The sequence below is a fragment of the Artibeus jamaicensis genome, unplaced genomic scaffold, assembly GCF_021234435.1.
Source record: "Artibeus jamaicensis isolate MK-2021 breed Jamaican fruit bat unplaced genomic scaffold, CSHL_Jam_final contig_797, whole genome shotgun sequence".
Classification (NCBI taxonomy): Eukaryota; Metazoa; Chordata; class Mammalia; order Chiroptera; family Phyllostomidae; genus Artibeus; species Artibeus jamaicensis.
In genome coordinates, this window is record NW_026521977.1 from 29,183,318 (window position 1) to 29,208,267 (window position 24,950).

The 24,950-nt window shown below is 53.0% G+C and overlaps 5 protein-coding genes across 9 annotated transcripts; 3 read left to right on the forward strand and 2 right to left on the reverse strand.

Moving 5' to 3' along the window:
* Positions 1–1,582: 1,582 nt before the first annotated feature.
* PTPMT1 (protein tyrosine phosphatase mitochondrial 1) lies at positions 1,583–5,857 on the forward strand. Its single transcript, XM_037166117.2, has 4 exons — positions 1,583–2,009; positions 2,110–2,190; positions 4,160–4,351; positions 5,576–5,857. Exons 1-4 carry the CDS (start codon positions 1,614–1,616, stop codon positions 5,744–5,746), a joined length of 840 nt encoding a protein of 279 aa, XP_037022012.2. The 5' UTR covers positions 1,583–1,613; the 3' UTR covers positions 5,747–5,857.
* Positions 5,858–6,258: 401 nt separating this feature from the next.
* KBTBD4 (kelch repeat and BTB domain containing 4) lies at positions 6,259–11,184 on the reverse strand. 3 transcript variants are annotated; one of them, XM_037166114.2, is made up of 4 exons: positions 11,028–11,184; positions 9,485–10,102; positions 8,514–8,620; positions 6,259–7,868 (listed from the first exon to the last, which is right to left on the reverse strand). In XM_037166114.2, the coding sequence occupies exons 1-4, from the start codon at positions 11,182–11,184 to the stop codon at positions 7,008–7,010; spliced, it is 1,743 nt and encodes a 580-aa protein (XP_037022009.2). In that variant the 3' UTR covers positions 6,259–7,007. The 3 variants fall into 3 exon arrangements, with proteins under 3 accessions (XP_037022009.2, XP_037022010.1, XP_053529046.1); XM_037166115.2 differs by having other exon boundaries at positions 10,923–11,032; XM_053673071.1 differs by lacking the exon at positions 11,028–11,184 and adding an exon at positions 10,923–11,025 and having other exon boundaries at positions 9,485–10,098.
* NDUFS3 (NADH:ubiquinone oxidoreductase core subunit S3) lies at positions 11,120–15,922 on the forward strand. The gene is made up of 7 exons (XM_037166121.2): positions 11,120–11,257; positions 11,376–11,441; positions 12,567–12,664; positions 12,878–13,027; positions 13,933–14,058; positions 14,162–14,281; positions 15,680–15,922. Exons 1-7 carry the CDS (start codon positions 11,194–11,196, stop codon positions 15,845–15,847), a joined length of 792 nt encoding a protein of 263 aa, XP_037022016.2. The 5' UTR covers positions 11,120–11,193; the 3' UTR covers positions 15,848–15,922.
* Positions 15,923–16,590: 668 nt separating this feature from the next.
* On the forward strand, positions 16,591–19,144 carry FAM180B (family with sequence similarity 180 member B). Of its 3 annotated transcripts, XM_037166118.2 has the most exons (3): positions 16,841–17,117; positions 17,900–17,970; positions 18,179–19,144. In XM_037166118.2, exons 1-3 carry the CDS (start codon positions 16,853–16,855, stop codon positions 18,572–18,574), a joined length of 732 nt encoding a protein of 243 aa, XP_037022013.2. In that variant the 5' UTR covers positions 16,841–16,852; the 3' UTR covers positions 18,575–19,144. The 3 variants fall into 3 exon arrangements, with proteins under 3 accessions (XP_037022015.2, XP_037022013.2, XP_053529108.1); XM_037166120.2 differs by lacking the exons at positions 16,841–17,117; positions 17,900–17,970 and adding an exon at positions 16,591–16,669; XM_053673133.1 differs by lacking the exon at positions 17,900–17,970 and having other exon boundaries at positions 16,978–17,006.
* A 628-nt stretch (positions 19,145–19,772) lies between these two features.
* Positions 19,773–24,085, reverse strand: C1QTNF4 (C1q and TNF related 4). Its single transcript, XM_037166116.2, has 2 exons — positions 24,028–24,085; positions 19,773–20,897 (listed from the first exon to the last, which is right to left on the reverse strand). The coding sequence occupies exon 2, from the start codon at positions 20,890–20,892 to the stop codon at positions 19,918–19,920; it is 975 nt and encodes a 324-aa protein (XP_037022011.2). The 5' UTR covers positions 20,893–20,897; positions 24,028–24,085; the 3' UTR covers positions 19,773–19,917.
* Between the last annotated feature and the right edge of the window lie 865 nt (positions 24,086–24,950).

Consider the following 24,950-nt stretch of genomic DNA (forward strand, 5'->3'; position numbering starts at 1 on the left):
CCATATATTGGAATACTGTGTAACTCTTTGAAAAGAATAAAGCAAATATGTATCCATCTGTGTTGACATGGCATGATACTCATATTGTTGAGTGGAAAAGGTCACAGAACAGTAAATAATATGATCTTTCAACTTTTATAAAAAATGTATATTTTAAATGTATCAAAAATAGGATAGAATAGAGGGCTAATCCGTTTTGAAAAGAAGCAATAGCCCTGGGAGGGTAGCACAGCTGGTTACAGCATCATCTCCATACAGCAAGGTTGCTGTTCCATCCCCAGTCCGGGCACACACAGGAATCCACCAATGAATGCATAAACAATCGGAACAACAAATCAGTCTCTCTCTCTCTCTCTCTCTCAAATCAATTTGAAAAAGAAAAAAAGAAACAGTAGCCTCAGCCACCGTGCTTCAGTTGGTTGGGCGGAGTCCTGCAGAGCAAAACGCCACTGGTTAGATTGTGGTCAGGGCACATACCTGGGGTGCAGTTCGTCCACCTACTGGTGCCCTTAGGGCCCCAGAGACACCCTATCAATGTTCCCCTCAGGCATCGATGTTTCTCTCCCTCTCTTTCTCCCTCCCTTCTCCTCTCTCTAAAAATAAAATAATACATATTATTTATTTATTTCAAAATACATTTTTAAGAGCACCAGATGCAGCTCTGGCTGGTGTGGCTCAGTGGATTGAGCACTACTAGCCTGTAACTGAAAGGTCACTGGTTCCATTCCCAGTCAGGGCACAGCCCTGGGTTGCCGGCCAGGTCCCCAGGTGGGAACCTGTGAGAGGCAACTGATCTCTCTCCCTCTCTTCCTCCCTTCTCTCTCTACAAATAAATAAAAGCACCAGATGCATATCTCAACTATTTAAGTGTAAAAAACAAGCATTACAACCATTCCTCTTACCACTTTGTAAGTTGTGGGTTTTTATATTTAAGCATATAGTTTTCTTTCCTTTTTTTCTTTTTAAAAAAGATTTTATTTTGCGGGACGATAACCAACTAACTGAGCCACATTGATCAGGGCATATTATTTTTCTTAACAATATATTAATGTACTTTCACAATATATTATAGATATTACATTTTTTCCATAGTACAGGGTTGGGTCAGGAGGAGGGAGCCATAACTTAGGTGGACAGTGAAGGGGACTATCAGCCCAGGCTGCCCCTTTGTCCAGGATCTGGCCCTCTCCACCAAGGCAGCCCTTTGCTCAAAAGCTCCAAGCCCCTTCTGCTCACCCGTTCAGGGCTACCCCTATCACAGAGGCTCTTCAGGGTCTCACCGTTGGCTCAGGTGCGGTTACACGCTCACCTGGGGTCAGAGCCCTCTCCGTCCCGCTGTGGTTGGGGAGGGTCACAGTTCCACAGGCCTTTGGCTGCGACCCCACCTCCCTCGGCCCGGATTCCACACGGAGGGGTCAGAGGCCCCCTCACCTGGGGTCACAGCCCCCTCCCTTGGAGGGAGGCTCAACGACCACAGGCGTGGGTCCCAGTTTGACACGCAGTATAGGTACAGGCCTCTCTGCCCAACGTGCCCTCCCTGGGCCCCAGCTTTAGCTCCCCGCCCCCGGAGCCCTAGTCCCTCCCCCGAGGCTCGCAGCCCCGCCTCTGGACCCATGCAGAGGGTCCCAGGATCCCCGGAATCCCAGGCGGAGGTCCGGAGCGCCACGCCAAAGGTTTCGGCGCCCGAAAGGCCAGCGCGGACCGCGTCGCCTCCGCAGGAGACCTCGGATGACTCGCGGCCCGCGTCCCCGTCGCCCTCCTGGCTCTCCGAGCGGCCGCCGACCGCGAGCGCCGCTGGGGACGGGTTGCTGCTGCGCCAGGCCGCGTGGGGCAGGATGGCGTCCCGCACGTTGCTGGAGGCCGGCCTGGCTCGGGTGCTCTTCTACCCGACGCTGCTGTACACGCTGTTCCGCGGGAAGGTGCGGGGCCCGGCACACCGCGACTGGTACAACCGCATCGACCGCACGGTGCTGCTGGGCGCGCTGCCGCTGCGGAGCATGACGCACGAGGTGAGCCGGGCCGGGAGGCCGGGCAGCGTCGGGCCTGGGAGCCGGGTGAGCGCCGCCCCGGCCTTGGCCACTGGTTTGAGCCCCCTCTTTACCTCGGCAGCTGGTAGAGGACGAGAACGTGCGCGGGGTGATCACCATGAACGAGGAGTATGAAACCAGATTCCTGTGCAACTCCGCCAAGGTGAGGGGTCTGGGTCCGGCGGGCAGCTGCAGCCCGCCCGGAGCGCTAGAGGAAGCTGGACGAGGGGCGCTGCAGGTGACCGTGATCTGGACCCTGGTGTCCCAGGCTTTTTTTTTTGCCTCCTCAGGAGGAGGGTCCAGTACTCGAAGCTTAAATGGCTTTGGCTGAAGGTAGAAACTAATTGTGAAACAGAAACTGTTGTTACAGGCGTTTAAAAGTAGAGTGGACAAAGTGATTATGGCTTTGTGCACAAATGTAGTCTTAATTTCGGTAGGAAGTAAGAGTTAAGGATCAGGAAGTAAATTTGAAAGGCAACTTTTCTTTGGCTTGCTGACTCCATTCAACACTGACTGAGCACTAAGTGTGGATGAGGCACTGCCCTAGGCATTCAAGATGAAGGCCCTTTGAACTCTTAAGAAAAGCCCCCCCTCCCCCAGAGTAAATTTATCATGGAACGACCCATTGAAAAACTGCATCGGGTTCATTTGAGGGAGTTTTTATTCACGCTAGAGATTTAGTGGAATTCCAAAATACTGTCATAATGAAGTTCAGCCCTAAAACATAATTTTCATTAAATGTGAATGCCAGTTTGTGCAACTCTCCCCAATGGTTATTGGACATTGCTCTATCCTCGGATAAAAACGTTGCCCTATCTTACAGTGTTGCACATCTACTAGCCTTACTTAGACGATTGTCCTTCTTGTTTACTGTGTTAATATGGGGAAGATGCTGTAATTTCAACCCGTGGATTTTTTTTGAAATCTTAACAATATTTGTGACTCATTTAAAATATTTTGATTAGTGATGGCATACATTTTTAAGGAATGGAGGACAGTTCCTTGGATTTCCCAAAGTACTTTGCCACAAAGCCTCAGGAGCTGTTTAGCCAGAATCGTAAATGTTCATTAGTGTGCGCAGTCCTGTGGAGCAAGAGCAGCCGCAAAAAAGTGCTTGTTGTCTTGCATGTGTGGCATTTGACATTTGTATGACTTCGCTGTACTATCCCGTTAGCCTAGAAAAGAAATCTCCAAGGCAGGCAGTGGTTCTCACATTGTAGTGTGTCTAAGGGTGATCTGGCAGACTTGTTACAATGTCAGATTCCTAGGTACAAGCCCCAGACATTCTGACTCAAAACTTCAGAGTGGATCCCGGGAATCTGAATATTGAGTAAGCTCCCTGGGGGTTTCTGGTGTCATTGAAGCATAAGCCACCTGCTGCAAAACTGCTGTTTGTTAATTTCATCAGCACTACTGACCTTCATTCAGAGTCCTCAAGTCTCTGCTTCTAGCTAAAGAGATTAATAATGAGTATCTGGAGCCTATCGGAAGTCTTAAAGTAAAAAAAAAAAAAGTGTCCCTGTTTGCCAGAGACCTTTTATCTCCTATTTCTGATTCTTTTTTTTTTCTTTGCAAATTGATAATATGCTACAGCAAAGGTAGGTGCATTGTTTTAATTTAAAAATAACTATTTTCTACCATGTACCCTCTCAAGAAAAAAGTGGTAAAAACAAGACTTACTCGAAGACAAATAGAAAGCTCTTTCAAAATACAGTAGCCTGACCCCACGGCTAGGTCACTGAACAAGATTATGCCAAGATTATGCAAAAATGTAGCTGCCAACTTTTGTAGATGAATTTTTTACAGCTAAAAATGCAAACACCCAAAGGGCACTTTAGGAACATTTTAAATCTGGGACATAATTCTAACTCAGCAGCACAGCTATTGTTTGATGATAGACTAACCGTCCAGGTCAGCTATTTAAAAACGTATTTCTAAGACACACACACAGAAAGAAAATAAAAAATATTGCTATGAACAATTTCTCATTTAGAAGACAGTAAACAGCATATTCACATTGAAGTAAATCCTGAGGCTTCCTTGTTGTTCTGCTGCCTTTCCGGAGCCCGACTTCCTACTATTAACACCTGGCTTTCTCTCTCCGTTTATGCTGCTGGTGGACCTGCTTTCAGGAGTGGAGGAAAGTGGGAGTTGAGCAGCTGCGACTCAGCACGATAGACATGACTGGAATCCCAACCTTGGCTAACCTCCAGAAAGGAGTTCAGTTTGCTCTCAAGTACCAGTCGCTGGGCCAGAGTGTCTACGTGCATTGTAAGGCCGGGCGCTCCAGAAGTGCCACGATGGTGGCAGCGTATCTGATTCAGGTAGGAAAGGTCTTTCTGCACTGGTCCCACTTACAGTGGATTCCCAGAACTTCAGGAGCATAGTCTATAGATGGGGCTTGCCGGAGAGAGCCTTGTCCCGGGTTTCAGGCTGTTGGGAGGTAGAAAGCACCTGAGCTTTGTAGGTAGGCTGATCTGTGGTTTTGCCACCTGCCAACTCTGCAACCTTAGGCCAAAGTGGCTTCTTTCTCCGATGCTGTTTCCTCACATTAAGTTACAAAGGATCTTACCACCAGCTAAAGGCTAGGAACACTTGTTATGAATAGCATGCCAGGAAGTCTAGTACTGTAAATAGTGCTGATCACTTACAGCTCTGTAGTACTCAGATTTCTTTGAATTCTGAAGTGTTTCAGAATATGGTTCTGGACATTAGTATCTAGTATCTAGAAATGGAGGATCCAGTGGAATGTGGCCTATCAATAGGTTATAATCAGGTGGGATACTTTTAAAATATTTAGAAGCCAACAACTCTTATTGCCCTGTTATGTACCCCCTGCCTGGCTCATTTTTGTTACCTATCTAGCCCCTGCAGAGCAGTTATTAAGTCACATGGGTAGTTTAAGGAAAAGGAAATGTAGAGATGACCAGCCTGGCCTTGTCTGTGTTCCTGTGAACTGATGAGCGTATGAGTTTGCGATATTGAAGCTTTGGTCACTGCTGGCCCGAAATGGGCTCCAGAGGATATTTTGGGCCGAGTGAGAATTGAACCAGCAGGCTAAAAATCCCTATTTTCTTGGTTCTGTTATGTTCTAAACCAGCAACTTTCTAGGACACAAAGATAACTCTCCCAGCCAGATTTTGAAAGTGCCGTTTTTCTAGCCATAGGAATGAGTTGCATAAAAACATCTCCTCTTTCCAGGAAACTTGTACCCAGGGAACCAACTCAGGGAGGACACCTTGTAGGACTAGGCAGCTTTGAATTTAGGATCTAAGCTTCACCTGTTCGACCTTTTGCCAGGGTTGGCAGATCAAGACTCAGGCAGAAAGTCTGACTTGTCCCCTCAGCCTGTTGCATAGTAATTTGGAACCGGCTCACGGAGGGCGCTGCAGTGCCCTCCCATTAATAATGTGTGGAACATGGTTTTAAACTCCCTCTCCCAGTGGATTTTTTTTTTTAAATGAAATTCTGGGAGCCCATCAGCACCTGTCATCAGGTCAAGGACACCATGCTTCTTTCTTTGCTGATTTCTCAACCCTGTACTGCAGGTGAACAACTGGAGCCCGGAGGAAGCAGTAGGGGCCATCACCAAGATCCGGTCACACATCCACATCAGACCCGGCCAGCTGGAAGTCCTTAAAGAGTTCCACAAGGAGATCACAGCGAGGGCAGCAAAGGATAAGATGCTTCCTACATCAGACATGAAGTATGTGGGCTAGAAAGAGCTCAAGAAAACCCTGCTGGCAATAGGATGAAAAAGTTTAATGGGACCCATGGGGCTTAAGCCTGGGCGGCGTAATAGAAGTGTGCTGAATGATGGGTAATTTTGCTCCCTTCGTCCTGTTTCATTTTCCTGCACACGGGTTCCAGTGTTCCATCGTATGGCTGGGAAGATTGAGCATGGCTTCCATTCACAGGGCTTGGGGATACAGGATAGGGATGGGGATATCTTAGTTTTCGGAACAGGGTCAAAGAAACCGATTGTGCACTCCATGTTGTATCTAATGATACTAGAACCACAACCCAAAGGCATTTACCACCAGGAAAAGGGGGGAAACACTCAGCTCTGGCCAGACTCCCCGTTCACTGGCCCCCACTTTTGGAGCAGTGACCTGGGTATAAAAAGGAAACATGGGGTGCAGTCAGGACCGTGGCTACTTAGAACTGTGTGCGCATGTGATCAGCTTCCCTGAGAAAGTCACCCTTTCAGAATTCAAATCAGACATACACAGCCCTTGAAAACTTTTATTGGTATGAACAGTTCCTAGCTCTTGATGGGGCTTAGAACTTTTAAGAGTAGAGACCTTATCTATTGAAGTTTCAAAAAATGTTTCTGCTGTTTATCAGAAATAATCCTTTCTACTTTTTTCTGGCCTATTCTTTAGAGTAAGCCAGAAATCAAACCAAAGTATACGTTTCCTGACTGACAGTTGAGAAAACAATAGACAGAACGTCCAGGAGTCTAGAGACGGTTGTCATTGACTCCTGCTGGTGAAGGACACCTTCAGCTGTGTTCTTTCTCCCAACCAAAGCCTGAAGGAAAACTCTTAACACTTAATTCTCTGTGAAAAAATTATCAAGCAGCCATTTCACAGGCTACCAAAAAAAGGGAGATCGGGTATCTTTCCTTTTGTCTGGGGTCAGGGGTGCTTCTATTTAACCTTCATCGGGTCCAGAGGGGAGGCTGTACCAGACATCTGAGAAGATGCTTGCGCTAAGTGGTCCACGTGAGGCACAGCATTTCCCTGGGACGGCAGAGGACCGGCTGACCTTGGCTCAAGCAGCCAGCTGAACAGCAGCAGTCTAGAAAGCCCCAAAAGGGCTACCCCTGTGGGTTCAGGGAAGGGCTGAGTGCTGCCTTTGGAATACGTGCCAATCAATAACAGTACTCTGAATTGAGACCTGGGGGACTTTGGAGTTTGGATGGGTAGGTGCTGGAAAAGGGGAGGACAAAAGTCAGCTGCTCTTCCCACCACAGCCTTAGGCCAACACAAACTGCAAATTAGTGAGCAGCACCTTAATGCCTCTGGTGACAGTTATTGTTGAGGTGGCAGGGTCAAGCTTGTAGGTATTGGCATCTCCCTTTTTATATCGGTCCCGAAAAACGTAAATGCTCCCATTACAGCTGGCGATCTTCCAGAGGGACGGGGCAGAGCTCCAGGCCTCGGGAAGACAGAGCCGGGTAAAGCTGTCTAGCAGCGGATTGTAGCACACCAGGGAGTCCCCTTCAGCCACGATGAACACCAGATCCTTATGCACAGCCGCATGCATGCGGCCTGCGAAGGGCAGCACATACGGCTTCACATGGCACTTGTCTGTCTCTGTATCAAAGCACTGGATGAGCCGGGAAGGTTTGGTAAAGAAGTCCAGGTCGTTCTCTTCCCCGCCTAGTAAGTAGATGATCCCATTGAGGTTGGCTCCGGCAGCCCCCGACACAGCCACCTCGAGCTGCGTTGTCTCAGTCCAGACGTTATCGCCCACCCGGTAGTAGATGACTGCGTTGGAGAGGGTGTCCTGCAGTGTCTTGCCGCCAAGTGAATAGATGGCATCTTTCCCGGGCACAGACACCAGAGTGTGCTGGAGCCGGTCCCGGGGCAAGGGTGCACACCACTCCCAGTCCACGGTGGCATTGTTACACTTCCACATGCGCCGTGGGATGGACCCTCCCACCACGTACAGGTCTCCGCCATGCTTGCAGGCTGCAGTGATCTGGTGGCACAAGCTGTTTTGGCCACTTACACTGATGGAGTCATCTTCTGCGCAGTGCAAGGATACAGCCAAAGAGTGAGTACGAGATGACTCTTTCCCGATCAGATAAATGTGCACATTCTCCCCAATTTCCTATTGGGAAAATTTAAATTATAAATGGTACCTATCAGCTCTGCACCAAGACTCAGCTGAGAGACACAGCCTTAAGGCCCTGGGCCACGTACTTGTATTTTGCTATAATCTACTCCCTTCTAGTGTCACCCTGACTCTCCTCTAATCACTGTCTTTCAGGCATTTTAATGCTGGGGCAGGGAGTCTCTGGTGCACTCATGCTCTCCACTTTTTAGAGCTACCCTGACATGGTGATTCAGACAAAAGGTCCTTAAGACTGTTCTGCAATAATGGAAGTAGTTCTCTCAAGGAGCTTTTGGGTTCACACACATCCTCTTCCCTGGCTCCTACCAATCAAGCCAGGGATGACTTATTCACTAGTCATCAAAGAGGCCAGGCCAGCCCTGGCTGGTGTGGCTCAGTGGATTTAGTGCCAGGCTGTGAAATAGGGTCACCAGCTCAATACCCAGTCAGAGCACATGCCTGGGTTATGGGCCAGGTCCCCAGTACAGGCAACGTGAGAAGCAACCACACAGTGATGTTTCCCTCCCTACCCCTCTCTAAAAATACATAAATAAAATCACTTTTTTAAAAAAAGGCCAGGCCTATCAACAGGTGTATTGCATGGTTATTATAGTATCCTGACATTAAAGAAATCTGCCTTACCTTCAAGCTACTCCTGAGTGACTCTGCAAAAGCTTCTCTTTCCTCTTTATTAAAATTGATCCAGGCTTCTATTGCCTCTGTTGGGTTCTGGGAACATGGAACTCCATCTGTAAAGAACCAGAGGAAAGACATGGTCAATGGCACACTGGCAATCTGAAAGGGGGGTTTAGAGCCAGGGGCTTTAAAGGTGTGAACCACTTTGTTAGGCTACCAGCATGTATGTATGAGTACGTGAAGTTAATCTAAGATTGCCTTGTTTCTTTTAACCAAAATGCTGGTTTGCTGTACTCCCATTTGTCACGAAAGCAATCTGCTAGGCTGCAGAGCTCACACCTAAAGTATGGTTAGACCTGACCTGAGAGTCAGGACTGTTGCCTAAACTTGGCCCATCACTTCAAAAGTTTTTTAGATACCTTGATTCATCCTAAGTAAATCATAAGTTTACTTAGGTAACAGATACATGCAGAGTGCAGAATGGATGGGAACACTTAAACCCAGGGGAGATTAGAGTATAAATACAAATACTGCCCTGGCTGGTGTGGCTCAGTGAATTGAGCACTGTTTGACCTGTCAAAGGGTCACTGTTTCAATTCCCAGTCAGGGCACCTGCCTGGGTTGCAGGCCAGGTCCCTGGTGGGGGGCACATGAGAGGCAACCACACATTGATGTTTCTAACCCTTTCTTTCTCCCTGTCTAAAAATAAAATCTTAAAGAAAAAAATACTTCCTTGCTACCTTCTGTGGGTAAGTGCTGCTGCTTTTATTTTCCTGGAGCTTTCCTCAGAAAGGGACTCTGTCTCTGATAGCAGCTGTGCTAAACTGCAAGTCAGTTTCTCTCAGAAGGTTCTAAATTCCCACCAATAATACTGTAAACTAACACCGGGAAGCCTGAGGGTTCCTTTCTCTTGAACTAGAATATCCAGTGAGCATATCTAAGTAGCTGGGTACGGTGTGCCCTCTCCCTCAACTTACCAGAGATGATATCAGTGAGCAGATGGTGGGGTAAGTGGAGAAATTCCTCTGTGCCCTGCAGCTGGGCCAGATGGGCCTTGGCGCAGTGCTTGGCAGCAGTGTAGAGCTCAGGATCACTGTGTCGATCTGCCAACCACATCACCTGAAGGCAATTCCCCACCTGCACTGTGCGGGCCAAAAACCGAGAACATTCCTCAAAGAGAGATGTCAGCTGATACATGTCTGACACCTCATAAATTTCCTGCAGCTCATCAGCTCGAAGTTTCACAGTTCCATGGTAGATGTAATCAACCAGGAGCTGGAAAACAGACTCACTGACATCCTGCAGCACAATCACCCGGTTGTGGGCCTCCTTCAGGTTGGAAGTGAACATGGACCGGAAGAAGCAGCTCTGAGCTGAGAGGACCAGCCGGTGGAGCTGAAACTCCCGGCCTTCCACTGAAATGGTGACATCAGCAAAGAGCTCTTCCTCCAGACACAGTTTCATGATGCCCTGGGCCACACGGCCTGAGTGTGACCGATCTTTGAAAGTGTAGTTCACAAAGTAGTTCTCATCCATGGATGCTCCAGGCTCCTCCGGTGATTCCATGGTGGCCAGCTTCTCTCTCTGCCAGCTGTCTGCAAAGCAACACCACTCTCAGTAACTTGGGGAACCCACAGCCACGGTCTATGGATCAAGCAGTTAAAAACAAAGTGGGCCCAGACTGGTGTTTAGTCCTGGCCCTGCCCATAACATCTCTGATGATCCCCTACAACCACAGCTGGGTTCATTCTCCTGCAGTGGCATCCCATCCCTAATAAAATCAATAAAATTTCTTACTCTGGGTGTTTCCCTAAGAAAACATGGAATGTTCCTTTCGGTGATGTAACAAAAGGCCTGGTATTTTGGGTCAACGGATGAAAGCAAACGGCTGGAGAGATACCATGATCTTAAGAATCTGGCAAAGAGTCTTGCAAACCAAATATTGAATTAACTACTAGGTATAAAACTAGTGAGGCTCTAGAGAGCAGAAACAAAAAGGACGCCCAAGTCCTTGTGTGCGGGAAGAGCCCACCCCCAACCCCCTTCCCCACTTCCCCACGCGCAAGGAGACCAGACTACCCAATTCGAGGCTTGGCCGGGACATCTGTCAGCCCTATATATGCTCTTTTCTCAGCTTCTCCCCAGCACTTCCCCGCTCGCCCTAATGACTCCCCAAAGCTCCGTCCCAGAACTCGAGTCAGAGTCCAGTTGTCCACAGCCCGGGGCACAAGGAGGTCCACTGCCACGTGCTGTGTCGCCGCTTCACCAGGAGTCGCCTGGGAAACGGTCGCCGGGGAAACCTTTCCTCACCCCCACCAGGCCAGCCAGCCCCGCCAGCCCTTGTCAAAAGCTAAGGAGAGGGGGAGGGGTGTGACATGTAGAACCCAGAACCCCCGCCCCTTCTCCTCCTCTCACCCGTCGGGTTCTTTAGGGTCCTCGACTTCTCTCCAGCCTCTGCCACACCAAGCTAGAGCCAGGTTCACCTCACGGTTTGCCCACCTGCTTGCCTCGTTTCCTCACCTGCGTTCCCTCCTTTCATTCCAAAGCCCAGAACCCGGAACCTCTGCTTCCGGCCTCGAGTCCGCGGGGAAGAAAATCTAAAACACACTTCCGCTTCCGGTCCGTGCCCTTGGGCCTCCGAGTCCAGTGGATCTTGCCGTCGGTGCTCGTTGTGCATCCGGGGAACATGGCGGTGGCTAGGGCCTCTTGGCGGGGGCTCTTGGGGGCCATGGCCGTGCCAGTGCCCAGGGGTGAGCAGGGGATAATCGAATGAGCAGGAAGCCCGGGGCAGGAAGCAGCGGCGCTGCCAGCGCAGGGAGCCCCTTAGGCCTCACGCTGCGTTCCTCTGCCTTTTATCTCCCGGTGCAGTGTCCCGACGACCCTCGGCGCTGTTGTTGCCGGTGAGGAGGGAAAGCGCTGCAGCCGACGCGCGCCGTGAGTATGTGTGGGCCCGGCCCTTCTCGGTATGGCAGGCTGGGGCCCCTCATTCCGTTCGTCATATGTTTGCCCTTGCTCTGTGACGCCCTTCCCTGCGTCCGGGCAAAATCCGTTTGTCCTTGGAGATTTGACTGTAATGGCTCTGCAGACAGGATCGGGCCCTCCCTGTCCCCTTAGGCCTCTCTGCTATGGCCCTGATCCCCCCTTTGTCCATTTCCATGATTCCCCCCCTCCCTTTTTTAAATTAAACTGTCAGCTGTGTGAGAGCAGGAAACATTTGGGCCTCAGAGCTCAATATAGAGCCTGTTGTAACACTAGCTCACGTTCGAGTGCCTGTTGTGTCTGGCAACCGAGAAGTGTTTTTATGAGTGGCCTTATTTAGTCCTCACAACAATTTTAGGAGGTAGATAGTATTCCTTTTCGTACTGTGGATCAGGAAATAGTACAGAGAATTAACACCCTCAGGGTTAGGGCACTATAGTGAGTGACTGAGCAAACTGGCCTGCTGCCAGAGGCGGACAACACGGAACCATTACCCTGCAGTCAATGATGTGCAGGCACTCAGTGATGTAGGGTTGTGCGACTCCGTGTGCAGAAATATGTCACAGTTGACCTAAGCCAACCAGGAGTCAGGAGACCTGACATTTCCTCCTTTTTGGGCACAGTATCTTCATCTGTTTAAAAGTAAATCAGTAAGGTTTCAACTACATAATCCACGAGGGCTCTTGGGCCCTAAAGTTCTTATGCCAGGAGCTTGCTACAAGCTACCATGTGCTAAAGAGATACACAAAAGAGAATATTGTTCCCACCCTTAAAGAGCTCCTAGTCTGATGAGAAAGCTGAGACATACGCTGTGTTAGCAGGAATGCAGACAGTGTGAAGGAAGGACCATGGAGTAATTTTGAGAAGAGATGAACATGCCAGCTTCAGGAATGAGAGTCCTTTCAGACAGTGTAGGTGGCATTTCTCCTAAATTTTCATCACTTCCTATTTCCTGGAAGAGGAACCCTCCACCCTTACCTTTCTCAGTGTTCTACTGGGAGCCCCTTATAAGCCCAGACTGGATGCAGGGCTGGCTGCTGCCTTTGTCATTCCTTTGTTAAATATGCCTTTTTCTTCTAGCTACTGTCAGACCGCAAAATGATGTGGTCCACAAACAGCTCTCAGCTTTTGGAGAGTATGTGGCCGAAATCCTGCCTAAGTATGTCCAACAAGCTCAGGTAATATTCACTACTGTTGTTGTTTGGTTGGGGTCAAGAAAGAACTGTATTCTCCGGTCACGTGGGAGTGGGCAGCCCAGTATCAAAGAAACCACAGATTCCTCCACCCTGACTTAGGCTTCTTTCCCTGCCTTACGTCAGGAGAATCCGCTGAAATTCGCTGTTCCCTTGGTAGCTCCTTGTTGTCTCTCCCCTCCTGCCCCATGTCTGCAGGTGTCCTGCTTCAATGAGTTGGAGATCTGTATCCATCCTGATGGAGTCATTCCGGTGCTGACTTTCCTCAGGGATCACACCAACGCACAGTTCAAATCCTTGGCTGACTTGACGGCAGTGGACGTCCCGACCCGGCAGAACCGTTTTGAGGTCAGTCAGGAGATTTGAGAAGGTTCATGGCATAAAGGAAGGACAGGGGACCAAGCACTTGCAGGGGACAGCTGCCAGTAGGAACCGTAGCCTTCTTAGTTTCAGTTTGGGTCAGACAGTTCGACAGAGCAGTTAAACTGGGGTCTCAGAGTCAGGCACCCTCAAGTCTGAATCACGACTCTGCCACTCATAGGCTGTGTGACTTCCAACATTTTGTTTAATCTCTCTGTGTTTTAGTTTCCTTACGTGTGGAGTAAGTATGAAATTGTTCCCACCTCACAGGGTGCCTATGAGGACTGAATGAGAGAGTACAGGTAGATTGTTAGCACACAAGTTCTCGATATGTTTAGCTGTTGATATTATCGATCGTATACTGTTTGCCAGGTCCTGGGATAGAGAGAGAAGTAACATGTAATACCTGCCCCCCAGGAGTCCCCCACACTCTAGTGAGGGCGGAGGACACATAAACAGCTTACTGTAAGAGTGTGTCTTATAGTAAGACACATGGGGCGTTACAGACATGCTGTAAGAATGCAGAAGGGCTGCTCAGCCCTGTCTGGGAGGCTTCTTTGAAGGGAGAAAGAATGTTTGTGCTGAGTCTTAATGGACAACCAGGACACTAGGAATTTGCCCAGTGAGGACTGGGGTTGGGGAAGGTGGGTCTGGGAGACATGGCAGACAGAGGGCACAGCGTGAACAAAGACAAGCATGCTGACCGCCGAGCTGGCATGTCAGCGTGGCTTAAGCCTTTGCAGCATTGAAGTTTTGAGCTTCAGGATAGAAGTTGGGTTCATCGGGCAGAACCCTAATTCACTTTATATCAGTGATGTTCCCTCCCAGGGACTCCGCCTCACACCCTTCAGCCCGTGGCCATCTTGGTCCTCCATTTCCCCTGTTCTTCCTAGATTGTGTACAACCTACTCTCTCTGCGCTTCAACTCCCGGATCCGAGTGAAGACCTACACAGACGAGCTGACGCCCATCGAGTCCACTGTCTCTGTGTATAAGGCAGCCAACTGGTATGAGAGGGAGGTGAGTTACTGGACATGGTGGACGTGGCCTCTGGACCCGAAGTGTCATGCCCAACCCATGTTGGCCATGATGGACTGGTTGCCTGAAGGCCTCCTTTTTCTAGATCTGGGACATGTTCGGAGTCTTCTTTGCTAACCACCCTGACCTAAGAAGGATCCTGACAGACTATGGCTTTGAGGGACACCCTTTCCGGAAGGACTTCCCCCTGTCTGGCTACGTTGAGGTAGGAGCCTTTGAACTAGAGTAGCAGCCTCAGGGAGGGGCTGACAGAACCTAGGGGATCCTGGGCGTGGTGGGAAATACGGATTGTAGTGGTTTAAAAGCGTTAAGCTCTGGATTCAAATCCTACGTCCAGTTTTGAAATCTGGGGCAAGGTGCATAATTTCTCTTTGACACAGTTTTCTCATCTTCGAAATGGGCATAGTACTTAATCACTTAAGATCTGCAGTGTGCCAAGTGATGTGCGTGTAATGCCTAGTGCGTTATGAATGCTCAGTTGACGTTAGCCATTATTGTGGTGATCATTTTAATGACCGGGGCAGCCTTGAGGACATACTAGGTCTATCTCCAAGATCTGGAAGTACAGTGTTTGTTTCACCCTGCCCTGGATCGCTGAGAAAGGAGCTGACAGGGAAGACACCAGTCTTGAGAACGGCCAGAGGCAGGACCAGTAGCACGTGACTATACGGGCCTTACAAAGAGTTTCCGTGTTTTGCTTGACTACGCGCTTGCAGCAGGTTTACCAGCAGGGAGGTGGTCTACTGTGTGCACACGCACGGGCGACTCTGCAGCAGGGTAACTCTGGAAATACTGAGATGGTGGCAGTCCCTTCCCTTCAGTGCGCAGACGCTCCTGTTTTCTTCTCAAGGGACTTCTGGTCAGGGTTCCGTACCTCTCTTCTCCCTCCTGTCATCCCTACTGTCCCCCTAATCTGGATTGCCTCTTCACACCAGCACCTGTTTGTTTCTACCTTCTCCAGTTGATCCTCCAATAACAAGAACAGCCATAGCTCTGGCCGAGTAGCTCAGTTGGTTAGAGCATCATCATCCCAATACAACAAGGTTGCAGGTTCAACCCCCAGTGAGGGCACATATAGCAATCAACCAGTGAGTGCATAAATAGGTAGACCAACAAATTGATGTTTCTTCCCATATCCCTTCATCTCTCTCTCTCTCTCTAAAATTAATTTTTTAAAAAAGGAAAGAAAAACCATGCCAAAATTTACTGCCTTGCATCTAATGCCAAGGCCACAGGACCTGAACTCGGTACCTGCCGGTTCAGGTGTACTCCCTTCAGCCACTGGCTTGCTCCCTAATCCTGCACATTACCTTGTAGAGCATGTGGGTGGGTGAGCGAATTCGGTTCTGCTGGAGAAGGAGCTCAGGAGCTCACGATGATACACACGGTCACAGGGAGCCTGACCAGGTGATGGCCGGGCGTGAGGGAGGAGCCATTTTGGACCCTGGCTGATAGGTAACGGATGTGGATGGAGACTTGAGTCAGGCTAGGACCGGACTCCAGAGCAGAGAAGTAAAGGGGCTGGAAAGTCCCTCAAGGCTGTGGGAGAGTGTGCTGTAACAAGGCCTTCCTTTGTGCACAAAACTGCCTTTTTCTTTTGCAGTTACGCTATGACGATGAGGTGAAGCGGGTGGTAGCCGAGCCGGTGGAGCTGGCCCAAGAGTTCCGCAAATTTGACCTGAATAGCCCGTGGGAGGCCTTCCCTGCCTATCGCCAGCCCCCTGAGAGTCTCAAGCTTGAAGCTGGAGACAAGAAACCCGAAACCAAGTAGCTCCCTGGAAGGCATATGGATCCGAGAAAGCATCTTATCTGTAATTGTCTGTAAATAAAACCTTACTGAGACTCACCACTCCTTGTGTGCTGATCCTCCTGAAACTTTGATTCAGGAGGGGGAAGATGCGGGCATGGGGTTCCCTCCTCGCTTAGAGAGAGACTACGGAACCAGAGTCTGTTTCCAGGGACTAAATGGTGCAGGTGCAGACATGGTGACCTGCAGGCCTGGGTGCATTTATAAGTTCCCACAGAGTACAGGGCTCGGGATGGGTGTGGCACAGCCTCTCCTGAGGACTAGAAGGGTCTGAACAAGTGTTGAAAGCCCCAGTGGGTCCTGGGTAACCCCTGCCCACGCTCACTCCATCCGAACATCCACAGGGCTCCCTCCACAAGTCAGCAGGATGAGCCGCAGCTCGTTTTTGAGTCTTGAACTCTGCATCCTGCTCCCTGCAACCCAACCTGACAGCCCATCACGCCTGGGCTAAGGGGATCTGCCTGCACTCTGGCCTGAGCCAAGAATGTTGTAAACAAGCAAAGGAGGTCCCAGGGCTGGGACCAAAGAAACTCAGGCACTGCAGATCCGTCTTCCAGGGAGACAGCACTGCCTGCTCCAGCTGGTCTGGGGTGGGTCCCGCCAGTCTGGCTGAGTGCCTGAGGTGGAAGCCTGTGTATGGGTCTGCCCGGCCAGTCTGCCGTGCATTTGAAGGACTGGGCTTTGCAGCTGATGTTTCTGGCTGCTGAGGGGCTCCCTGGAGCCTTAGCTGGATTGGGCGTCAGGAGCTGGCTCAGCTGCAGGATGCTTTGGGTGTGAGGACAGACGGTAAGGTAGTGTTATTGCGTGGTGTCTTTCCTACCTTTTGGGAGGGCCAAGCGCACTGTTTGCTACAAAACACCTTTTTTCTATTAACCAAGCATCCTGCCCATCTGGTGGGAACAGGCTGAGGGCCTGACAGGCAGGGAGCCAGGCTCCTGCCAGCAGCCAAAGATTCCACGTTTCCACGGGATGGAAAGAGCCCCTGGAAAGCCAGAGCCAGCCCCTCCCTGTTCAGTGTTGACGACTGACAGGCAAAGCAGGGAACGCCTGAGCAGCCTGCAGTGGAAAGTTGGAGCCATGGTGTGCGGCAGGCGGGTACAGGAGCAGAGAGCAGCTGGGGAGAGTAAGACTCCGAGGATGTGGTGGGGCATGGCGGGGAAAATGCGGTTCCTGGCTTGGCTGATGGTAGCCATTGTCCTCCTCCCTGGGATGACTACAACCCAGCACCATGCAGGTACCGGGGCTTCAGAGTGGGGTGGATGGGAGCCAAGGAAGGCTGCTGGCTAATAGTTAGAGTTGGTTCTGTCTGAGCCTAGAACTTGGGCATGGTCTGTTCCAGGCTGACCTGTGCTATGGGGGCTAATGGCGTGGGCCCCACCCCCAGAACTGGACCAGTTAGGTGAAGTGAAGGGACATGGCCCTAGCTGCCCTCAATGCTGGCCCTGGACAGAGTTGGGCGAGGGCTTATTCCAGATGACACCGAAAGCAGCACCCCCTTAATGTACCCTGGGCTTGGAACAATTATTCCCAGGGCCAGGTGCACTCTGGGGTGGGATGAGGAAGCTGCACCAGACATCCTAGCTTGCATGTGATTACTACTGAGGAGCAAGGAAGGAATGGATTCTTCTCAAAGGGGTCCTCAATTTTTGAGGAAGGGCACTGGCACTGTTTTAGATTACACTGTCCCCAGATGGTGATAGGGAGGGGAAGTGAAGTGTCTTGTGACCCGCTGGCCTGGAGCACTTGACTAAGGGAACTTTACAAGTTCAAAGAGTCCTGGACATTTGCCAAGGAGGTATCTGGGTTTGGGATGATGATCTTGGAATCACAAGACCTAAGCCGGGGTTAGTAAGTGTTGATGTGCCTGTGTGTGTAGGGGAAGAAAGGCACGGAATGGCATTCCTGCACTTTTGCAGCTAGAACTTCTAGGCACCAAGCAGCTGAGGGGCACTTCTGGGAGGATGGGGTATTTAGGGTGAAGCTTGGCAGGGGCCTGACTTCTCTCTGCTGCCCCAGGGCAGCCCATGAACAGCAGCAGCGTGGGAGGTGGCCTGCAGGAGCCAGAGGCCCCGGAAGTGATGTTTGAGGTCTTTCCTCCAGCCTGGGACATGGGGGGTGGAAGCATCCAGAGGTCCCTAAACTCAGGGTTGGGAAAGGGGATGTCTCAAATTGGGCCTGGGGGAGGGGGGCAACCCAGCTTGGGTCCTACTGCCTGCTTATGCCCTGCTGGCCCACTCTTGCTCCCTGCCCTGTTCCCCAGACCCCAGCCCACTCCTTACACGCCTCCCCTTGCAGCTTCTCTGGGCTGGGCTGGAGCTGGATGTCATGGGACAGCTGCACCTCCAGGACGAGGAACTGGCATCCACACATCCAGGCCGCCGACTCCGGCTCCTCCTGCAGCGCCACGTGCCTAGTGACTGGCAGGGTGCTGAGCGGCGGCTGCAGCAATTCCACGACTTGCGGACGGGGCCTCCTCTAAGCCCTTGGGACTTTGAAAATCTGCTCCTCACGGGGCTATCCTGTGTCTATCGGCTCCACAAGGCTTTGGAGGCTGAGGAGAGGGGTCGCTGGGCCCAGGTCTTTGCCCTCCTGGCACAGGAAACACTCTGGGACCTGTGCAAAGGCTTCTGCCCCCAGGGCCAGCCTCCTCCTTTGGGGCCCTGGGCCTCAATCCTTGACCCCTTTCCCTGACCCTCCCCTTTCCCCTGCCAGCCCCCAATCCCCATGCCCAAGCCAGACCCATCCTGAGCACAGACTTCCATCTGGTACCTGGTTCTTTCCCCTGTGTTCAGGTCTCTGGGCTTGGCTTGTACCCTGGATCCCCATTTACCTCTCCCTCTTTATCTTTCCTGGGTCCTGAAGATTAAGAGCCTGGGCCCTGGGTCCTGGGTGGCAGGTACTGAGTTAAAGGCAGAACTTGCAGGGAGTGTGTGTGTGTGTGTGTGTGTGTGTTGGGGTCAGGACTGAGAAGTGTGTTTGAGATGCTGAAAGGGAAGCTGCCCCTGAGTACAGTAGGTCAGACCCTCCAACCCCTACCCCGGCAGTCCACAAAAGCAGCAGAAGCCTTCCAGGAGCCCAGCACCGTCCTAATTTGGACACCCCTGTGAGCCCAACCACTGCTCTGGGGTCCCTGAACCTCAGAGTGCCCGCTTTGGGCTGGAAGAATAGACTGGACATTTTCAATTTGGTCTGTTGGGCACGTGAAGGGAAGCAGGTGGGGAAATACATATTTGGGAGGGACAGGGGATGTTTTTTGGTCCATCTCTTCGAGGCTCAGATGAACACCTCAGAGGAAGGAATGGGGCTGGGTGGGGGAGGGGGGCGTTGACTGAGAGAGACGAGGGGAGGCTGGCTGGCGAACATCCTGATTCTGTGTAGCTCACCCTATAAAATGTTCTGTTCTGGCCTTCTGCATTCTTCCATGTCAGAGTAAGATGTTTTACCGCCACCCCCCCCCCCCGCCCCCGCCTGAGCAAATCACCCTCCCTGCCTGTCCTGGGAAGGCAGCAGCTGGAGCGACCGGTACCACCTGCTCACCCCATTCCCGCGCCCTACTAGAAGCAATGTGCTGTTTCCTTAAATCCCATACCTCCAAGAAGTAGGAGGGTGTTGCCCCTTGCCACAGAGAGGAATCAGACATCAGCGGGCCGTTAGAATGCCATCGAAGGTCAGCGGGGAGGAGTCAGGCAGAGGAACTGACTGGAAAGGGTCATGAATGGGGGGGCCCACAACAGGCTAGGTGTGGAGGCTCCGCTCGAATTCCCATCTCCTCACCCTCCCAGGGCCTGACCGAATTTTGCCCTTCGACCTCCGACTCTCACCGCACGCCAGGCAGTCAGTGTCTCCCGCCAGCCCAAGACAAAACTGGCAATCAAGACAGCACAGGACCCCAGGAACACAGGCGCCGGCGCAGGCCCACTTTATTGGCAGAGTCCAGCCGCCCTGGGCGGGCCGTCATGCTCGCGCCGGCGGAGGGGTGGGCCACGGCCCGGCTGGCCCGGCATGCACGCCCGCGGGCCCCTCCGCGTGGGAGCTCAGAGCTCCAGGGGCCCCGGGCCGGGCGAGCCGGCGGGGTCGAGGTCGGGGTACACCAGGAAGCCGGAGAAGGTGATGTACTTGCCGTGGTTGCTGTAGGCCCCGTAGCCGTCGTGGTCGTGGCTGAGCAGCCACACGGCGTCGCCGCGCTGCAGCGCCAGCATCACGCTCTGGCTCTGCATCTCGCGGCGCCGCGACGCGCCGTCGTCGTAAATCATGGCCTGCACCTCGTCGCGGTTCTTCATCAGCTTCACCGACAGCGTCTTGCGCGGTAGCTTGCCCAGCGTGAAGGAGAAGAAGTAGGCGCCGGGCAGGCGGCAGCGGAACACGCCAGCCGCCGCGTCGAAGTCGCCCCCGATGTTGACCAGCTCGGTGTCGAAGGCGAGCGGCCGCTGCCGCGGGGCCGCGCCGGCGTCGGAGCCCACCAGGCTGCGCGTGCGCGCCGCCGAGAAGGCCGAGCGCGGCTCCGGGGGCGCGGGCGGGCCGCGCGCAGGCGCGTCGGCGTCGGCGTACACCAAGTAGCCGCTGAAGGTGGCGCCCGGCGCGCCCAGCGCGTACTGCGGGGCGCCGTGCAGCCGCAGCCACACCGTGTCGCCGTAGTCGAGCTGCAGCATGGCGCTCTGGCTGGCGGCGTGCCGCGCCCCGGGCCGCCGCTGCTCGTCGAAGGCCAGCGCCTGCACCTCGTCGCGGTTGCGCACCAGCATCACCGACAGGCTCTTGTGCGGAGCCTTGCCAGCCGTGAAGGAGAAGAAGTAGGCGCCGGGCACGCGGCAGCGGAACTGGCCCGTGGCTGCGTCGAAGTCGCCCCCGATGTTCACGTACACCTTGTCGAAGGTGACCGCCATCTCCGACGTGCCCTCCAGCGGAGTGGTGCGTGCTGCGGAGAAGGCCGAGCGCAGCTCCGTGGAGCCGGGAGCCAGGCCCAGTGCCCAACAGGCCACCGGGCTCAACAGGCCCAGCAGGAATGGCAGCATGGCGCCTGGGACAGGAGGCAGAAAGGGGAAGGAGAGGAGGGTTGGAAGTGGGGGCACCTGAAACTTCCTGGAGACTAATGTTCTCTTCCCAGCCCTGCCCTTGACCCTCGACAATCTTTGTTTCCTATACCCTTGGACTAAATCAGTTATTCATACACTTAAGTGGTCCTCACTGTTACCTGGAGAGCTTGTTGAAACACACACTGTTGGGCTCATCTTCAGAGTTTCCACTTCGGTCTAGGATGCGGCCTCAGAGTTTGCACTTCTAACAAATTCCTGGGTAATGCAGATGTTGCTGGTCCAGGGACCACACTTTGCGAACCATTAGATAGACCAGTAAGGCTTCAAATAATTTTTTGTGTAAGCACCAGATCTCTTCCTCAAGTGAAAGTGCGAACGTATCTCACAGATACAAGCAGAAATACTCTCTCTGTAGGGCCCTATCGCCCGGTCTGCTGGGTTTACCCCATCCCTTCCCCTTGGCATCCAGGGGCTCTGGGAACACAGGGGTTGGTTCCCGGTGGCCCAGGGTGGGGTCTCTGAGCTTCCTTCAGCCTTCGGGTTGTTGCAAATGCAGCAACCCGAAGGTTGTGGTCCTATTCTGTGGTCCTTGGCTTGCCTCTCACTCAGGTACTAGCTTGCTGTACTGATGTCCTCCATGGTGGCCAGTGTTTCAGCCCCGATCTGGGCAGGAAGGGAACTAGCCTCTGACCCACTCAAGGGTCACCTTCCACACTGGGCCTCTGGACTCCCCAGGGGCCCTTTTTGCACTAAAGAGGCCAGAATAGTTGAGCTTTGAGGCAGCTTCTTGCTCCCATGAGCTTAGAGTAAGTGAAAGTGACTGCCCTCTGCCCGCTCCCCCCACCCCCCTCCCCTGCCCTGAGAAGAAGGTGGGAGCCAGGAGCTGCTGGGAACAGAGAGGGAGTGCAACAATTCCAGCAGGCCTTTGACAAAACTGTGAGGCCAGCAGCTTTATTCCTCAGTGATAGAGTGAAGAGTACAGAGAGCTAGACCTAGGCTTGGGTCCTGGCTCCACCACTAATAAGCTGTGAAACCTTAGGCCAGTTCCTTAACTTCTCTGGGCATGGGAAGGAGACCTCCCTCCAAGCTTACTCTTAAGGATGCTCTGAGATCATTTGTGCATGGCTGTACCACCCAGCTGTGTAGATGCTTCTGCTCTTGGCCTTGAGAAAGCAATCAGATCCAGTTCTTGACATAAAGGGTTAGGGACCCAGTACTCCTACCCCTGAGGGCCTGGTGAAGGCACTGCTTAACTCCAGAGAGTCACTCTCCCCTGATGGGATTCCATCATGCTTCTAGTAAGCACGGTCTTCAGGGATTGAATACCTAAAGGCCCTGACGTGGAGACAAAGCAGGACAGAAAATGAGTGGCAACAGCCTAGGGTATGGGCTTCTACAGGCAATATCCTGGGAGTGTGTGTAGCTCTGTGTCTGCTCAGACGGGTTGCCAGGTGCAGATGTGTCCTGCAGCACAAGGACGTTCACCAGAGGGTAGATGGGCCCTGGAATCTGGCCCACATTGTACTTGCCCAAATGTGTGGGGCTGATGCACCTGGGGGAAAGTGTGTTTTCTTCTAATCCTCATACTAAAGACCCCAAGGGCCAACCCCAGCTGAACACTCTCCCTCCAGGGGAGGTACCTTTCCTAATTCCTACAAAGAACTGTGCCCTCCCCCCACCCCGTCCTCCCCTATAAACTAGCCTTTACCCTTGGGGAGGAGTAGGGAGGGAGCCCATCCGCCTTTGCAGTGGTAAAGATGGCGCCTCAGAGCCCTGACCCGCATGGCTCAGTGGGTTGGGTGTCCTCGGGCAAAGCAAGATGCCAGAGTCGGAGGCCAGGTACCAAGGTCCCTGGTTGGAGGCACTAGAGATATCGATGTTTCTCTCCCTCTCTTCCCCTCTCTCTAAAAATAAATAAATAAATAAAACTTTTTTTTCTTCAAAAAAAGGTTGCACCTTGCATCCCCTTTACAAAACTCTTTGGAAACATATGGGCTCATGGCAAACTTGGGAGACGGGTGGGCTCTCACGCTTTACAGATGAGAAAAGCTGAGACCCAACGGGAGGAAGCATTTTGGACCGAGGTCACCCGTGGAGTCCTGAGGCCAGCTTGAACCAGGGGCTCTTGAATCCAGATTCCGTGTGTCCTCTCCATCGCCTTTCCCTCCTAGACACAGATACTTCCAACCAACCTGTCCTCTGCCTCGGTTTTCTTTTTTGCAAAAATCAGAGAAGCAAGTGGAATGAGTCTTGGCATCAGGGGTAAAAGATAAAGAAAAACAAACAAAGAAACAAACACTCTAGTATTTTGCCTTCTGAAAGTATGGGGACATCTGAGCTCTCCCTGACCCTGCTACTCTCTTAGCTGTCCTGCCCCAGGAGCCTGCCCACCCAACCCCCAGCCAGCTCCCCACCACGTCTGGTGTGCCCGCCAGGGCCAGAGGTTCCTCCAGCACCCCGCCTCCCTTTCACCCACCACTGCCCAGTTCCCAGATGCCTAGGTGCCCTCCTTCCCTAACCCTCCTTCCCTAAGCAGGTCAGAGGTGGGAGGTTGTCAGGTGGGCATCACAGCTGCAGGGAAGGAAATGGCCGTTCCTAGCTCTGTCCAGGAGGGGCTCAAAATAGTCATCTTCAAAGAGAAAAAACTGGGACACAAAGAGGTGGGCAGACCCAGAGCCCCAGAAACCAGCGGGGGAGGTGCAGGCTAAGGGGATCTTAGTGCCCCCCTCCCCGCCCAGTCCCCCTCCCCAAACACCCCTTCCCTCAAGCCCCCTGGAACCCCCTCCCATCGACCCTGAGAGCCCCTGATGTTCCCAATTAAGTCCCCCTTTCACGGAAGCCGATTAATCATTTCTCAGGACAAAAAAGAATCCCCCACAAAGGGGTACCCCAGACTCCCCACCGGCAGGCCCCCTCCTCCCAGACGTCCCTTCATCCATCCCTTCGGCGAAAAAGCCCTTGAGCCTCTTTCATTAAAAAAGCTCCCAGGTCCTCCTTTCAGGGAAGAAGGACCCGATTTCCCCGCGCCTTCCCCACCCCCGCTCCCAATAAAGGAGAAACCTTGCCCCCGCCCCACCATCCCCCCCCCCCTCCGCCGTCCCGGGCTGCCCTCACCTGGCCGGGGACTGCGGTCAGGTCGAGTTCGCACCGAGCCCGCGATCCGGCTCGGGCTCCGGGCTGCGCACTGACCGCTCGCGCTGCAGCGGGCGGGGCCTGGCGGGGCGGCGGGGGCTCGGGCCGCTTCTCTCGGACCCAAGGCGGCGGCGGGGGGCGCTGGGGTCCCCGTGGGCACGGGGCAGCGAGGCGCAAAGCACAGAGGACAGCCGGAGAGCGAGCCCCGCAGACCTGCGGGAGGGGCGGCCGGGCAGAGGCGGGAAGCGGGGAGCGAAGAGAGAGGGAGGGGCGCGCCGCGGAATAGAGCGGAGCAGCGGGCCGAGGGCACGGCCCCGAGGAGGCCCCTTCCTCCTGCGGGACCTCCCTAGAGCTTGCTTCAGCCCTCTGGGTCCGGCGTGCAGGCACCATTCATCCAAGTTAGCAGGTGGGGAAACTGAGGCCTGCGGCAGAGGCCAGACTGGGGGTGGCCCAGAGCACTCTGCAGACCCCCCCTCCTGTCTGGTTTGAAGAGCTAGGACTGGAGCAGGACACAGGGGCCAGACTGCCCTCTGGACTGCAAGGACAGTGGAAGGTGAGATTTTGGCTGAGACAGATGCCCAGGCTGAGTGGCACTGGGGGACGGGGTCTCAGGGAAGAGGATAAATGGGTCAATGTCACCGGTATAGCAAGGGCTTCAAGTGACCTGATTTTCTTCCTCTCCTCCCAACCTGAGAATCCCCACAGTTGGTTAGGAAGAAGGGGAAGACAAAGCTCCCAGGCACCGGGGGGTCAGTCTGGGGCCCCTGGGGGGTGGATGAGGAAGGACGGGAGGCCTTGGTGCAGCACTGAATGTTGGCTGGAAGGGCTGCTTGGCCGGTGCCTGAGAGGAGGCAGAAGGCTGAGGGGCAATGGGAGGACTCGAAGGGCCTGTTTGCAGAGGGACA

Bases quoted from the DNA above. Each gene is read 5' to 3' on its own strand.
- PTPMT1 (XM_037166117.2), top strand. From the start codon at position 1,614: ATGCAGAGGGTCCCAGGATCCCCGGAATCCCAGGCGGAGGTCCGGAGC. The intron at 2,191-4,159 runs GTGAGGGGTCTG...ACCTGCTTTCAG, and splicing joins TCCTGTGCAACTCCGCCAAG to GAGTGGAGGAAAGTGGGAGT. The intron at 4,352-5,575 runs GTAGGAAAGGTC...CCTGTACTGCAG, and splicing joins TGGCAGCGTATCTGATTCAG to GTGAACAACTGGAGCCCGGA.
- KBTBD4 (XM_037166114.2), bottom strand. From the start codon at position 11,184: ATGCACAACGAGCACCGACGGCAAGATCCACTGGACTCGGAGGCCCAA. The intron at 10,103-11,027 runs GTGAGGAAACGA...GTTGCTTTGCAG, and splicing joins AATGAAAGGAGGGAACGCAG to ACAGCTGGCAGAGAGAGAAG. The intron at 7,869-8,513 runs GTAAGGCAGATT...TTTTCCCAATAG, and splicing joins CACTCAGGAGTAGCTTGAAG to GAAATTGGGGAGAATGTGCA.
- NDUFS3 (XM_037166121.2), top strand. From the start codon at position 11,194: ATGGCGGTGGCTAGGGCCTCTTGGCGGGGGCTCTTGGGGGCCATGGCC. The intron at 11,258-11,375 runs GTGAGCAGGGGA...CTCCCGGTGCAG, and splicing joins GGCCGTGCCAGTGCCCAGGG to TGTCCCGACGACCCTCGGCG. The intron at 12,665-12,877 runs GTAATATTCACT...CCATGTCTGCAG, and splicing joins AGTATGTCCAACAAGCTCAG to GTGTCCTGCTTCAATGAGTT.
- FAM180B (XM_037166118.2), top strand. From the start codon at position 16,853: ATGGAAAGAGCCCCTGGAAAGCCAGAGCCAGCCCCTCCCTGTTCAGTG. The intron at 17,118-17,899 runs GTACCGGGGCTT...CTGCTGCCCCAG, and splicing joins TACAACCCAGCACCATGCAG to GGCAGCCCATGAACAGCAGC. The intron at 17,971-18,178 runs GTCTTTCCTCCA...CTCCCCTTGCAG, and splicing joins CCCCGGAAGTGATGTTTGAG to CTTCTCTGGGCTGGGCTGGA.
- C1QTNF4 (XM_037166116.2), bottom strand. From the start codon at position 20,892: ATGCTGCCATTCCTGCTGGGCCTGTTGAGCCCGGTGGCCTGTTGGGCA.